General features: G+C 37.4%; 1 protein-coding gene and 1 pseudogene across 1 annotated transcript in view; both read left to right on the top strand.

Moving 5' to 3' along the window:
- The first annotated feature begins 5,989 nt into the window (after positions 1–5,989).
- The window catches only part of KMO (kynurenine 3-monooxygenase), a 41,261-nt gene continuing 30,601 nt past the window's right edge, over positions 5,990–16,649 (top strand). The window contains exon 1 of the mRNA XM_006924120.1: positions 5,990–6,072. Within this exon, the coding sequence (XP_006924182.1) occupies positions 6,019–6,072 (54 nt within the window). The 5' untranslated portion in view covers positions 5,990–6,018. The remainder of the gene's footprint in view (positions 6,073–16,649) is intronic.
- On the top strand, positions 14,253–14,371 carry LOC112472781 (annotated as a pseudogene).

The following is a 16,649-nucleotide window of genomic DNA, read 5'->3' as shown; positions in this document are numbered from 1 at the left end:
AAAAAAAACAACCCTGGAAAATTGCTCCACCAAAACTAGGGAGTAAACCAAGAAAGAGGGAGGCATGGGTTTCAGAAAATAGAATCTTCACTACAGGTAATAGGTACGGAAAATTCCCTAGATGAGGATATGACAGCTTGCTCTTAGCACAGGGAGCAACCATCCCAGACTGAAGCAAATCACAGCTTCTAGGAGATATGTTTTTAAGAATATAAAATATCTAAATCTTTGAACGTATTTATAAGAGATTTAGACAATAGGAAGATAGTTTGGGGATTGGATTTATGATGTCTTAGAAAATTCAGCAATAAAAAAATGACAATTATTAAAGTGAGAAATAAAAATAGTTATATTTTGCAGGAAAGGGAAAATCGTTACTAAATTTAAATGACCATAGTTATAATAAACCAAATATTGAATTCTGATCTAAATAAAATTGTGATATAATTATATTAAAAGAATGGAGAGATAAAAAATCATTAATCCTCATCTTCAATAGTAGGAAGTCATGACTTAGAACCACAAACTGAAAACAAGCAAACAACCAAAACAAAACAAAACAAGAAGTAATAATATTGACATGATATTTAGAGATTATGGATGTATATATCCCAGAGTTGGAATTAATGATTCTGTACAGGGACAAGTGGCAGAGAAGTAGAGAGAACAATTACTGTTTATGCTGAACATCTTGTAGAATCTTCTGATTCTCAAAATTATGTGCCTATACAATAACTTTGAAAAGCACTAAAACAGCAACAAGAAAGCAAGCCAACTCTCTCTCCATTCCCCCAGAAAAATAAAGAAAAAATAAATGAAATCTTCTACTTATATGCTGGATTCTATGCCCTCTGAAAGATATCACCCCTTTAGTTTTCCACCCATGTTCCTCCATCATCAGTTTATTTCTCTTTATTGGACCATTGTCAGGAAGTAAGACTGTAACCTTGCTGTATTATCTCCTGTTTAGAAACAAAACCACCTTGACTTTGCATCCCACTTCAACTACCTCCCCATTTCTAGGACGTATTTGCTCATTACCTTCACTTCTTCGCCTCTCATTCTCTCTACAACTTATCACAATTGTTGCAGAATCCAGTTTTGTGTGCCAGACACTTCAAAAGGCCAAAACTCACAACAAGTTTGGGAGTAAGGAAAGGTTTATTGATCAAGAAATTACCAACAGAGAAGATGGGAGGACTAACAGTGCCTCAAATCCATCTTACCTGCTGGACTAGGTTAAAGATTTTTAAGTTGGAGAAAAGGAATGGGAAGGGGAATTAGGGTAAATTTCTGTGGTGTTGGATCTCTTGATAAAGTTTCCATGAGTAGATTGTAAGACGTTATCAGAGGGTCACACATATCAGGGGCGGTTTTGAGTTTTCATTGTTTCCTGCAAAGTAAGCTTGTATATTACTGTCCTGTGACCATTCCTTTCTATAAAGAAGCAGAAACATTGAATTGAGATGTTATCTATAGTTTTCCCAAAACTGTTCTTGACCAGAGGTCATGAGTCATTCAACCAGGAACAGGGCACAGTCTTGCTGAGTTCTACAGTTTAAACATTAAGCAACCCATGACTACAAGGGAATGAGTCAGTTAACATATCTTCGTTAGGCAAAAAGCAGAGGCTCTAACTTGTGGATGTGAGCAGAGGGCCTTGCTTGTGGGTTATGATTACACGACCCTCCTTCAGCACATATGATTCCACTGATACTGCTCTTGTCAAAGTCATCAATTACTGCTGAGTTGCAAATCCAATTGGCAGTTTTCTATATTTTTGGCAGCATCGATATAACTGACACTTCTTCCCCTTGGAAATATCTCTTTCTTGATCTGTGCAATCTGAGCTCTCTCTCCCCTTATTTATTGGCTATTCCTTGACACTCTTCTTTGCCAGCTCTTCACTTATAAATAAAGTAGTGCCACAGGGCTCAGTCCTAGATGATCTTTCCTTTCCTTCTTTTAAAAAAAACATTTTTAGTGAACTTCAAGTACAGAGGGTTGACTTTATGACACATTATAGAGTATAAAGTCCATTCTTATTTCATTTAAATATTTTCTCTTCATCCCCTACACTTTTTCTCCTTTCAGACCCCTAGGAAACTGCTATAATGTATTTATTTATATCATTTTATTCATGCGTAGTCTTATCAAATATATACGGTTGTCTTGTACATTTTTAAAATTTCATGTAAATGGAACATATGCTGTTCTCTTTCTCAGCTATCTTCTCAATCAATTCTACCTCATTAGATGAGTTACCCATTCACATTATTTTAATACCATTTTTATGCCAATGGTTCCAAATTTATTTTTCCAGCCTTGACTTCTCTGTGTTCCAGATTCATGTATCCAACTGTACACTTAATAACTCTATTTAATTAACTAACTCAATACCCACATCTCAAACTTAGTACTATACCCCAAAGGATATCTTACTTACCACCCCCACCCCATTATTTTATATTCAGTAACTTGTACTGCCAGTTGTTCAAGCTGAAACCTTAAAGTTTTCTTTGATTCCTGAACTCTGCCCCTGTTCCCCAACACATGCATACACTGTGCCAAATTTCCCAACAAATTCTGCCCATTCTACCTCAAAATTATATCTCGAGTCTATATACTTTTCTCTCTCTTCACTTCCATTACTATTTGTTCATCAAATAAGCAAGTAAATAAACCAGGTTTCATAGAATAGTTAATTTCATATAATAGAAAATGCAATAAAAAATAAACAGGGACATATTTAGAAAATGATGGAATATGTACATCTTTTAGATACAGTGATCAAACTAAGGATATTGTATATGAACTGACACCTAAACACTGAAATCAGACTTGCAGAGAGAGGAAAAGAGCGTCCAGGCAGAGCTGCAAATGCAAAAGTCTTGGTGAAATGAATAAACATTCATTGAGCAAGCTGAGTTCATCAAACAAAGTGAGAATGATGAAAACAACAGAGCAAATGTCGTATTCAATCATCTCTGCTAATAATGCTGATTTGTTAAATTTATAAATGCATGTAGAGAGAAGTGGAAATATTCAGATTCCCCTGGAAAGCAAAGCACACTGTAAAGTATGCTTCTCTTGGATCTTTAAAATATGAAACTGTTGTTTTAAAAAGCCATGTTAAAACATCAGGATATAAAATAGTTGAAACCAAAAGGTAGAAAAAGATGTGATATGTAAATGTAACCAAATATAGAAGGGTAATATTGATGTCAGATAATTAAACTTTAAGGCAAAATCATTCCTTGAGATACAGTGGTTGCTTTATAATGATAACATCTTTATCTTGCCAGTAACATATAGCAATTTTAAATGTGAATTGTTCCATGTAGAGAGAAACTGTGAGAAAATAAAAACCAATCACAGTGTGAGATTTTTTAACACATCTCTTTCAGTAATTGACAAAAGAACCATACCAAAAGTCAATCACAATACAAAAATTTTGAACACTTGATTAATAGATTTGACCTAATGGATATGTATAGAAAAATGCGCACAATAACTGCAGAATACACATTTTCTCAGACACATGCAAAGCATTTACACCAATTTAGCTCTTGGTGGTCATAAAGCAAGTCTCAATAAATTTCAAATGTTTAAAGAAATACGGAGCATATTCCCTGACCACAATGAAATTTTGCTAGAAATCATATGGGACTAGGAAATCCCATCTACTTGAAACTTAAGAAATATATTTCTATTCCACACCATACTAGCCAGCACAGTAAGGCAACCATTCAATCAATAGGAAAGAAAGAAAAAAAAAAAAACAAACCGATATTATTATGGTGAAAAAGCAAAAGAAGTCTACAGATTATTAGAATTAAGAGAGTTTTGCAATGTTGTTGTATATAAACTCAACAAAATTTAATTGTATTTCTGCATACCATCAACAGCTGAAAGTAAAATTAAAGATATCATTTACAATAAAGTAAAAAATATTAATTACTTAGAAATAAATCTAACAAAAGAGGGGCAAAACTTCGACATGGGAAAGTATAAAGCTTTGTGAGACGTTGGGGGAAGACCTAAAGAGATATAGATAAACCATGTTTATGGATGAAAAACTCAATATTCTAAATACGTTTTTCTTTGCATAAATATTTAAGGTTAAAAATGTGCTTAGCCAGCATATAAATTATAAAGATGCTCATACATATTTATATGTTATAAAAATGCTACATTGTATGTACAAGATTGATCATAATGGCAGCATTATTCATAATATTAAAAAATTAGAAACACCCAAATGTCCATCAACAGTAGAATGGATACATAATATACAACAATGAAAATAAATGGACTAGCTACATGTAACAACATGGATGGATCTTAAGAAGCATAATATTGTGAAAATAAAGTTGCCAAAAAAAAAAGAAAAAGTATAAATTCATTTATAGTAAAGTTCAAAAAGAGGCAAAACTAAAATATTTTATAGATAGTTTTGCCCCTTTTTGAACTTTACTGTATGGCAGTAAAATTATAAATAAAAGCAGAGAAATGTAATATCAGCACGGCAGTTACCTCTAAAAACGAGGGCGATAGGCAAGGACACATGTAGACTTCTGGGGTTCTGGCATGTTCTTTCTCTGGGCCCCAGTGGTGGTTAGGTGAGTGGTTGCTTTACAATAAGTTATGGTACTCTACACTTGTGTTTTATGCACTTAATTTTGTGTCATGGAGCGTCATTTTAAAAAATAAATCCATATATTGATACTGAAGAATTCACAAGCTATGTGTTGTAAAATAGAAAAAAAAAGTGTAGAAATGTGTCAAATTTGCTACTATTTATGGAGAGGAAGGTGGGGAGGGAGCAGGGGAGACACAGACAGACGGCTTGTGGAAGGAGGTAACCCAAGACTGAAATAGTGATTGTCTCCAGGCAGGAAAAACAGGCGGCCAAGGGGCAGGGTTAGAAGAATGGCTATTCACTGTATACCCTTTTGTGTCTTTCGAATTTCATACCGTGTGAATGTATTACCTATTCAAAATAAACAAAAATATCTTAAAAAGTTTCTAGTAACTCTATACTTATCCACAAGGGGTCACTATTGAGTGATGTTTAACTCTAGTTCCTAACCAGGGAAAAACCGTTCGGAATTCTCCCTGCTCTCACTAGGAAGTGAAGAAGCGTCATTATTTACATCCTCATTTTATTTCACGCCACATGGTGTTCTAGGAAAAAAAATTCCATTCACAAATAGGAGCGAAAAGTAAATAATGTATATGTAAAATAAGATGAAGGAAGACAAAGAAATGGAGAGATAATATGAAGCCATGCGAAATAGGTTTACAGGTTTACAGGTTTACAGGAAGCATAGTATTAACCATCTCCCCTGGTGATAATGTGCAGATTAGTTTCTAAGGTTAATAGCGTCCGATGCAAAAAAAAAAAAAAGGAAGTATGGTCAGTTACACAATTCAAACTCTTGCTCGAAAGAATAATACAACTAGGCAAAACATTTTTCCTCACAGAGTCTGTTAAAGACAATCCGTGAGGCCTTCGGGAGAAATTCCTGTCGTAATAACAAGCCTAATTCACTAATCAGTTGTGAAATCATGGCGTCTTACTCTTCAAGAGAAGTAGAAGATGCTTTGGTTCTTCAGATGAGGAACATTTCATTCATGGTTAATCATGAGTGAAAAAGAAAGAATACATGCGGTAGAAAAAGAAGAAAAGCTCAAAGACTGTACTTCAAAAAATTCTGTGGCTGCACATGAGATAGAGGGTGCCTTCGCTTATCTAGATTTTTTTAAATATGGTTAATATGTTTTCTCTCTCTCTCTCTCTCTCTCTCAAAGCTGAGCTGATTGTACTTTAGCCTACTAACAGGTTTAACATTACCGCGAAGTGCAAAGGGAATTAACCCTGCTCAAACACAGCTGCTGGCTCACAGATGCAGGGCTTGGGCCAGTGTAAAGACTGGGAGGTGAACCCATGTGGAGTCACAGTGTTTGTTCTCTGTGATAGGAGCTACAAGGATTGTGCCAAACCCTTCGGCAGTGATGGATTCCTCTGATATTCCAAGGAAAAAAATAGCTGTCATTGGTGGTGGCTTGGTAAGCACCTATTTGTATATTATTCCTGTTAGTGGGATTATATTAATTATCATTACCCTTGATGATTATTATTAATCATTTGTACAAATGGTTCGTTTTCTTGTGAAAACTTTTCTGATTTTAAATACACCTTTTTAAAATATGATATTAGTTTTAATTTATTCTTTTCTAGGAAAGGTATTTTATTTAAACATAAAGGTGTCTAGTTTCCCTTGTCAGTTGATTTAGCATTTCTTAAAAACAGAAAATAAAGAAAATTGAATTTACTTATCCTTATATTGGCTGTTTTTAAAAACAAATATTAGTGTAAATAATCATTTAAATCAGAACGTTTGCCTCACTTTGGTTAATAACTCAGTTTATACTGTCTAATAAAAATAAAAGAATCAAGAAACATGAAGCTAGTGCAAAATTATTATGCTGGGTGTTTGCTAGTTATTTGAATAGTTAGGAATGATACCTATTGGGTAGCCTGACTTATCTGGCTGGTCCAGTGGGCACCTCAGGCCCCGGAGTGAGGCTCCCCCTCCTCACTGAGCAAGTAAGATGACTGCTAGGGAACAGGACTCACAGGTAGCGAGATGTAGGAGGGAGTCTCTCTACTTCACTGTTATCATACCAAGCCAGTTCTGTTTAAATGGGGCTGCCTCAGGTAAACTGTATTTTTTCCCACTCAACAACATCTCTCCAGTACTTAAGGGTTAATCATGTCGTTTTCACCTCTGGTCTAACCATCTGCAGGCTGCTAGCTCACAGGTGGTCATTCACTTAACAAAATTTATTGGCGGGGAGACCAAGCCCTGAACCAAGAGAAGAAGAGAAAGAATTCAAGACACGCCAAAGTTAGCGTCAAAAGGAAAGTTTATTAGAAAAGGGATGACACTCCACAGACAGAGTGTGATTTCCTCTCAGGGACAGAGAGTGAGAGGGACCCTGAGTGTTTGGAGAATTCACTTTATATGTCATTCTTTAGTTCCTGTGAGTTCTAGTTTAAAAGACTTTGTTAACGATTTCCTTTGATATGGACATACAGTGAGGAGGGGGAAGAGTGGTAGGCCTGCTGGTGGTTCCCAGACTTTAATCCATAGGTTCCACAGGGTTTTGGCCATAGGGAATGACTTTATTGGTGGTACCTGTTTCCCCTGCACAGGTGTGGGGGATGGGCCGTCAGCAATCCCAGCAGAAATCTTCCTTTGTTCTGCAGGTGTCCTCCTGGCCTGGCTGCAGGGCTGATCAGCATATTGCAGTCTCTGCAGGTAGCTTGATTAACATTTTGATTCTCTTGCCTCCTCCCTACTTTAAAGGACATTTCATAACAGATGAAAGGTTGAATGTTAAGGATATTAATAGAAAATATTGATTCAATAGAGCAATTCAAGAAGGTTAAGTTCAATACATAGAGGACAAAATTATTTTCTTGCCCATCTTCTTCCTTGTGCATTTTTTTCACCCCTCCCATTCCCTTCCTCCCCACAGGCCATATCCTAGGACCTTACACGCTCTAACGACATGTTAAAGGCTTGCCCCAGCTTCTAGGGAAAAATTGCAACAGAGTTGAAAACCTTTACTTCACAGTCCAAAGAATACAGTGAACTGTCCTCATTTTTTTTCAGTGGTAGCCTTGCCTAGTGAAAAGTTACCCTAAGAATGTATTGATCATCTGATCCTGTGATAAAGAGATTGATTTCTGTTCCTCGGAAACATGTCAAGTCAAAGAGGGCGGAAGAAAGCAACAGATCAATGAAGAAAGTTTTACTGAAAAACTAAGAGTGAAAGAAACTGTAAACCATGATCATCAACTGGTGCAAGTTTAACTACTGAAAGAAAAGATGTTAAAACAATATTTTAAGAACATTAATCCGAATATTTAGAAAAGTCACTGTATTGATTTTTCCTTCTCACGTGAAACACGGCTCCTTATCCCTGTCCCCTACCAATGGTAGTGATGCAGGACAAGGCCAATTCCTCCGGGTGGGGGGTGACCAAGCCCCATACAGAGAGAGAAGAGGGTTCTCGGCAGAGAGTGTAGAAAGAATTCAAACGCACGCCAAAGTTAGAGTCAAAAGGAAAATTTATTAGAAAAGGTGTTAACACTCCACAGACAGAGCATGGTCTCCTCTCAGAGGCGGACAGTGAGAGAGCCTGAGGCTCCGAGGGACAGAGACATTAGAGGCAGGACAGTGAGACGGACGCTGAGCGTTCAGGGCATTCAGTTCATATGTCATTCTTTAGTTCCTGTGAGTTACAGTTTAAAGACTTTGTTTACCCATTTCCTTTGATATGGACGTACAGTGAGGAAGGAGAAGAGTCTTAGCTTGAAAAGATAAGAATACGTAGTGTGAAAAGCCTGCTGGCAGTTCCCAGGCTTTAATCCATAGGTCCCCATGGTTTTAGCCATAGGGAATGAACGATTTTATTTTGTGCAGGGCACCACTTAAAAACTCTGTTTTTCCTCTTTGCCCTTCACAGGTGTGGGGAAGGGGCAATCCCCCTTTGTTCTGCAGATGTTTTCGTGGTCTGGCTGCAGGGCTGATCAGCATGTTGCAGTCTCTGAATGTAGCTTGATTTAACATTTTAGTTTTCTTGCTTTCTCCCTAAATTAGTATTACCTCCTGGAGGAGCATCCTAAGAGGTCTCTCCCTTCCTGTAAATGCCCACAGGGCTTTGTTTGCCTTCATCACAGGCTGCATTCTATTAAAATTATTGATATGCATATGCATAATTCGTTAACTTCGTGACTCTAAGGATTGTCTTATCTTTGGGTCCTGCTCCCTTCCCTTTTACAAAGGTTACCCCAGTGCCTTATATAGTCAAAAAACACTAGAATATCTTGTGTGCATGAGTTTGCTTTCAAAACAAAGAAATTATAGGCATTAGAAGAAACAATGTTTTTATCAGAATGATGTCACAAGGAATGTAATCCTTTAAAGGACTAACTTGAAAAGGATAAGAAAAAACATCTCTACTTTTTAGGCTGGAAGAAGTTAGTGTAGCTTTCCAATTCTAAACAGTCAGTCTAAGGAGAAAAAAACTGCCACAGAAGCTGCCTTCCTTTGTATTCAAATGAATCGTTTCTCTTTTTTACAAAGCAACAGAGCCAGAGAAGTCAATAGAAAGGCATCTGACCTGTACTGTATCATAAGCTGTGTCTGGACGCAGGTCCTTAGCATTCAGAGCTGCTTCTCTTGAGGATTTCCAGGGTTTACAGGTGTGAGGGCCGTGATCAGTGATGGCTACAGCTACTCAAGTCCTCATTTTTTGGTCGAAGCCTCGCAGTTTATCTAAAAGATCTCTTAAGCTTTCGAGGCTTAGCTGTCTCCTGCTGCTGCAGTGTGAGCCCGCTGTTCCAGCTCTGAATACGTATTTTAGAATATCATTGAAGCATTTCTTCTATACCCCTTCCTGACAAGCAAGCCCACTACAGAGCGTTTTGTTATTCATTCTTCCTAAATTTGACCCATTACAATTCTCCGTTAAAAGGTATTTAAAAGGTGAAAGCATTCAAAACTTCAGAGTGATGAGACGTGTGCATTTTAGGACTTATTATTGATAACTGTATCCTGCCCCTGCTATTCAGGTCAAGTTAGTGGCCCCTGCTGATGAAAATTGTCTTTAAAGCAACTTGACCTTGACCCTGAGAGCTTGTGTCTCACAGCTGTGGATGTGAGATTCTGTCATGGCTTTACACAGTCGAAATACTCTTGATGCCAAATTGGCCCTAGAAGTGTTTCTGCCCTGCATCCTGGGCTCTTCCCACCTCACCACCCACTCTTCCCAGCTTCATGAGATGGAAACGGCCTCATATAGCGAGGAGACCGAGCCCAGGCGGGTTCACATTCAGCCAGGAGCCCAAGAAATCGTACTCTCTCTGGGTCTTGGTTTCTTCATCTTGGACGAAAACTCAGTCACTAAGTCTTTCATACTTCCTCACTCATAGATCTCTAGATTCGTTCTAAATCAAGTCTTTATAAAAGCAGAAATCAAATGTCACCTAGAAATTTTACCTTTCCCAAAGTAAGTAACCTAGACACATATAAACTATCAAATGTCTTATAATCTTGGGTCAGGGCTGAGGTGAAATCCGGCGTCGCCACGGCATCGTGGGGGACGAGGAGGACAGGGGACAGCGGCGATAGTAGAGGACAGTGGATGGTGGCCTTGTGAGTTGTCCCTCTGTGCTTCCCCACCGACTCAGCAAAGAATTACAGGTCGGCGAGATTTAGAAAAAGTAAGATTTATTGAAAGTACATTTTAGAAGGAGAGGGGCCACGCTAAGGCAGACTGTGGCCTTGTGGAATTTAGGAGGTGCAGAGAGAAGATAGTGCACCCCAAAAGGAGGGGCGGGTTTCCAGCCAGGAAGCTGTAACAATGCGGAAACGGGAAGGTCTGTTTATATTCCTGTGGGGATGGGAGGGCCTAGATGATCCGTTTGTGACGTCACCTTGACCGACACCTGGCTGCTATATAACTCTTTGCCTACTGTGCATGTGCTTACCTGGAATTCAGTCTGTTATAATTAGATTCATGAACTTCTAGGCATAGGCATGATATTGTAATGATGGTATAATGAGACCTAAGTTAGGGGCAGTACTTTCTGCACATGCATTTGTAGCTGGTTTAGCCAGCAGCTTTTATGGCCTTTGTGCTCTAGGATTTAGGGTAATTTATAACCCTAAAAGAGAGGTATTTCTGGGAGGTCCTTAAGAAAGGCCTTTAAGGGAAATTTCTGTGGTTACAGAGCTGGACCTTGGCTCCTGTCACTCATGCCTGCCTAATTACCTAACATAGATACCTTGGTTCAAATCAATACTTTTTATTTTATGTAAATATTAATGAAATAAACCAGATAAAGAATGTAATTACTATTAGCCTTTATTATTATTATTAATATTAAAGTAAACAAAACTCTATTCACTTCACTCTTGTTTTCTACTGAATTTTATTAAATATGAAAACTCCTCATTACCACCCTGACATTTAGCGCCTTCTTAAAACAGAGATAGAGTGACTTCTTTGAGATGTAGAGGTCATCCTGAATTTGCTCTGTTTGGGGACAAGTTCTAATATCAGTCTATCAGCTTTCCTCAATCTCTTTTGTACTTTTGCTTGTGTTCCAATCCTTCTCATCAAACACATTTTCTTTTAACTGTCTTGCTTATGTATCTATATTTCTTTAACGTCCTTAACTAAAATTTTGAGATTTTTTTTTGCTACCTATAGACTCCTAAGGTGCTCTGTGAAATCTACTCTCACCTATGTAATACAGAGGATTCGTTCCTTTCAGAGTTCACTTCATTTACTGCCTGGTGAGCAGTATCTGGAATGGAACTAATAACTTTAGGCAGCTGAAAGCTTTGTTAGCTGCCTGCAAGGAACGTGTTTTTCTTTCCTTTTCATTTATCCCAAAATACCCTCAGATGTTTGTCCATCTGTCCGTACATATCCATCCATCCACCTGCTCATATTTCTTTCTGCTCAAAGAGAAAAGAGCACAGTCACACACTGTTGATGGTAATCTAAATTAGTACTTTTTTTCTGGAAAATAATTTGAAATATATATACAAAAATCTTAAAAATGTGGGAGAATTGCGGACAGCAGCACCAGCTATGTCTCTTTGGACGTCAGCCTCACCGTGGCATTATATTTAGAGAAACAATTGTCCATCAACCTAAGAGGCATTAAAAGCAATTAGAATCTTTCGTGTGGTTTCTCAAAAAACCAAATCTGGAGTATATTCAAAACCTGCAACAAAACCTTCTGAAAATAATCTTGCCGCACCCACTCTCAAAGTCTTTACCATGCTCTGCAGCTAAACTCCTACATCCTAAGCTGTTTACATCTCCTCCCCGCTCACTTCAGACTCTCTTTCTTCTTTCTCTCTTCTCTCTCCGTTCTCATCGCCCTGTTACCTTTGCTCCACTCCTCCCAGGTACTGAGGCCAGAGAACCACGGGGGTAGAAGGTAGAAAGAGGGCGTGGATCTCATGAGATGCTGCACATTTGGTCCCTTTCACTAAAAGTTGCCCTTTGCTGGACCATTTTATTACTGTGCTTTTATCAAAAGAAATGAGCATGTACCATACAGTTGTTTATAATCCTACATTTTTTAATTGAATGTCCAAATATAAGGGCATGACATACAATGAAATGTAATGCAATTATTAAATATTTTGATTTAAAATGTTTTCTGACATGGAAATATACTCATCATATAGTATTCATTTTTTAAGGGAAATCGCAAAATAAAATATACAGTCTGTTACCCTTTTAAAAGAAATATCGTGTGTTTTATATAACATAGAAAATATTAACACTGGTTCTCTCTGGCAGTAAAATTGTGGAGGGTTACTTTTTTCATTTGTGTTTATCCGTATTTTTTAAATTTTTATTTAAAAAGCCATGAGTTCTTACTATCAGTATTGTAGTTTGTACTAAAAATAGAAAGATCGATACAAATAAAATCTTGGCACTCACAGCCTGATGGGGAAGTCAGAAAGGAATGTAAATAAATCATTCAATTCATCATGAGAGATGTTAATGCTCATATACATCCATGGAATTATAGAAGAAAAGGCAAATAAATCTTTTGGAGGAGAGAGAGATTAAAAAAAAATCACACTGAAGAAGTAAAATTGTCACTACTGGCGGATGAACTTTTATGTATACGGTATATATCATATAGTATGTCATATCATATATATATATATATATATATGACCCTAAAGACTCCATAAAAAACTGTTAGAACTAATAAACAAATTCAGTAAAGCTGCAGGATATAAAATCAAAACTCAAAACTCTGTTGACTTTCTATATACTAATAACAAATGACCAGAAAAAGAATTTAAGAAAACAACCCCATTTACAATTGCATCAAAAGAATAAAATGTCTAAGAAAAATTTAACCAAGAAGGTGAAAGACCTGTATATTGAAAACTAGAAGATATTAATGAAAGAAATTGAAAAACATACACACACACAAAGAAAGAAAGAAAGGAAGGAAGGAAGGAAGGAAGGAAGGAAGGAAGGAAGGAAGGAAGGAAGGAAGGAAGGAAGGAAGAAAAATTGCGCTAAGGACCTGAGTTTTGAAGGAAGGCTAAACATTTTTCAAACATATAAAGCAGGAAAGGATGGTTTAGACAAAGGGAACATTGTATTCACAGGCATGTTAGGTATAACAATGCATGGCATATTCAGGATAAATATACAGTAATTTTGGTACACCTTTTACAGATAGTACATGGGACTAGCAAGAAATAAGCTAGATGATGAGGCCAGGGTCACATGTGAGAATCTTTTATGTCATATAGAAAAATCGAGACTTTTCCTTGAAGACTTATGAAGAGCCAATAAAGGACTTGAAGAAAGAAATTCATCATGCAATTTCTGTTTTAGAAGAATCCTAGCTCTAGTGAGGAGTGTGGCTTGAATAGGTCGAGACTGGGGGAAGGGAGGGTCGTGGCTGCGATTATCCAGGGGAAGGGTCATGAGGGCCCCATATAAGGAGGGTGTGGGTAGAAGATCTATGTTGAGAAAGATTCAAGAAGAACAGTTAATAAGACTTTTGCCTGGTTAAATGTGCATTGGCGGGTAGAGAGGGGTGCTAAATGGCCTTCAGGGTATTCTGGCTGGGGGAAATACTGGGCAGGGTTGCCATTCTCTAAGATGCAGAATATAGAGGAGAAGGTTTTGAAGGATGAGGGATGAGAATAAGTTTAATGTGAGATATGTCGAGATGGAAATGTTTGTAAGGCACCCAGGTAGAGAGAGGTTCAGTAGTTAGAGGTGTGGTGCTCAGAAAGATTAAGGATAGAGAAAAAGTCATGAACAAGGTCTCTTAACAGACACAGAAAGCCTGTGGGACATTCACCTTATCATCATCAAAAGGGAGAAAATTAAGATCACTGCTTGGCCTTGGAGCCCAAATCCAGACAATACAAGTCAGAGAGTTAAGGGTAAGATTTAAATGATAAAATATTTGTCATAACACATGCAATTCTGGCAGATAATAATAGTTGCTAACAAAGGCTGAAGACGTTTTTATGTGCTTATTTCATAGAAAGTGCAGCTAAAAATCTAGTTCTTCTCATTACAATGAAATGTTCAAGGATCAAACTCTTGAGACCAAACTATAGTTCCAAGAGTAAGAGGTATAAATGGGGTTTTTAAAACTCATTTGGGTCTACAGCCATGCTACCCTGAACAAGCCCAATCCCGTCTGATCTCGGAAGCTAAGCAGGGTCAAGCTCGGTTAGTACCTGGGTGGGAGACCACTTAGGAAGACCAGGTGCTGTAGGCATAAAAAATAAAAAAATAATAGATTGTAAGCTGACAAGGTCCTTGCAATCTGTGAGGTCAACCAAGGGTTGTCGTGCTTTAAAAAAAAAAAAGTTATTTGGTGACAAACTCAGAAACAACTATAATTCTTAGGAAGAGTTTTTTGTGCTTCATTAAGACTTATGTGCTTTATTTAGTGTAATGTGTTTAACATTGCACTATCGGATTAATTTCAAACACATTACATAAAAAGAGATGTAAAATGTATGGAATTTTTATAATTATGATGCCCCTTCCTATTAGGATCAGTATTTATAAATTTAAAGTTATGGTTTCCTCATGATCATTGGACACTTGAACAATCATTGCTGGAGGAGTCACATGGGAATCAGCAGATACTTAGTCAATCCTGCTACATAAAGCCACACCAGTTGGACACCAAAAAACATAGCATTTTTATGAGAGAAGTTTTCAAATAATGTTTTTAATTGGTAATCAGGCATCCACATAATGGGCAGGGTAGGACCAAAGCACATGACCTTTAAAGAAGAAAAAGGAAACAGAAAAAGAGGATGGAGAAACAGAACAGTAAATCGAGTAAACCCGTAATTATAAAACCAAACACTCTCTTCAGAGCTCTGCTTACACACAAACGGGCTAGACTAGTTGTTAATAAAACTTTGATTTTACAAATTACTTTATGATCCAAAGAGTTTACTATTCTGGACTTTTGGTGCTTCAAAACAAATATAGAGACTTTTCATAGTTGTCCTTGTCCTTAAGAGAACTGTCCTCTCTCTCTCAAAGCTCAACTAGGAGAATGGGCACCATGGGAACTGTTGCTCCGCTGCCAGGTGTCTGGCCCCGCCCAGTGTCTCCACTGCTCTCACCTCTCTTTCCTTCGCTTGTTCTCAGGAACCAGCTGTGCCTTCGCCGAGAGTTTGCGGTGGGCTTTATCTGTACACACATTTTCCTTTCCATTTATATCTTTATTGCTTTTTTGCCAGTGTAACAACTAAAGAAGGTACTGACAGTTTTTCACAGTTAAGCACATTATACAGAAACAGAGAAGAGGAAATAAAGTTAGAGTCTAAGAAATACTTTATTAGCCACGTTATTAATCCTTCTAATTGAACCATAACATCTGTCAATATATATTTTTTCTTTTAGTTTTATTTGAAGCTCAGTTACACAGAATTGAAATTATCATAATCTTTGTTTCAGAATGCATTATTATGACTGGTCTCGGAGAAGACATTTTTATTTATGTTTTTGCTTGTTTATTCACTAATAATAATAAGCAGAAGCAGTGCCTTTAAACTCACCATTCAACACAAGAATTAATATATTGCTAAAGGCTTCTATCGACCTCTGTGTTTCTCCCCTACTCATTATAAGCATTGCCCTTAATCTCGTGTTTATCATTCTCTTGCATATACATACATATATAAAAAATTACATGTATGATGTATGTATCATATATACACATAAACAACATATATACTTTGAAAAATTATGTATATACTTATATCTGTGGATTAGTTTTAGCTGTCTTTATAAGAATATCATGCAGTATTACATCATCTGGGACTTATTCTTTTCACTTACAGTATACTGCTAATATATTTATATTGTTGCATTTCATTGTATGAATACACCATAATTTATGGGGCCATTACTCTGTGATGGCTATTTGTGCTGTTTCCAGTATTTTTGTTTATCTGTTTTAGTTATGAAAAGTGCCACTCTGAACATTCTGGCACAGGTTTTCTGGAGTGTCTCTTGGGTATATTCCTTAAAGAGGTTTATCAGATATGTGAATGAGTATTCAACTTGACAAGATAATTGCAAGCAATGCATTTGAGATCCTATTGGCCCCATCTTCTCTAGTCCCTGATATTTTCATGAACCGAGATTATATTTAATCCTATTGTGTTCATGCCACCTGAGGTTCCTTTGCCCCGCCCTCTTCCACGAGGAACCATTTATACACGTTCGATTGGCAAACATGTATGTACTAGAGAGGAAGGGATCGACACCTGCCAACCTCGGAAAGGCCTGAATCAGAATCTCCACCTAAGTCAGGCTTCTCAGATCCTGGGATCAATTTGGGTCAAAGGAAAGGAAAACAACCAGCTCACGAAAGCAGACCGCCGGCCCTCTGTTGGCTTGGAACCAAGCCCGTTCCGACCCTGTCGCTGAGGCTCCCTTGTCCATTGTTTGCTGCAGCTCTTGTCTTGTGCTCCACTAGCCTTGTCGGACTCCTGTGGGATGATGGTTGGACTTCTTGCTTCTAAATC

Source organism: Pteropus alecto, unplaced genomic scaffold (assembly GCF_000325575.1).
Source record: "Pteropus alecto unplaced genomic scaffold, ASM32557v1 scaffold279, whole genome shotgun sequence".
NCBI classification, from domain to species: domain Eukaryota; kingdom Metazoa; phylum Chordata; class Mammalia; order Chiroptera; family Pteropodidae; genus Pteropus; species Pteropus alecto.
The sequence above is the reverse complement of the archived record's forward strand: the minus strand, read 5'-3'. Positions and strand labels throughout refer to the sequence as shown.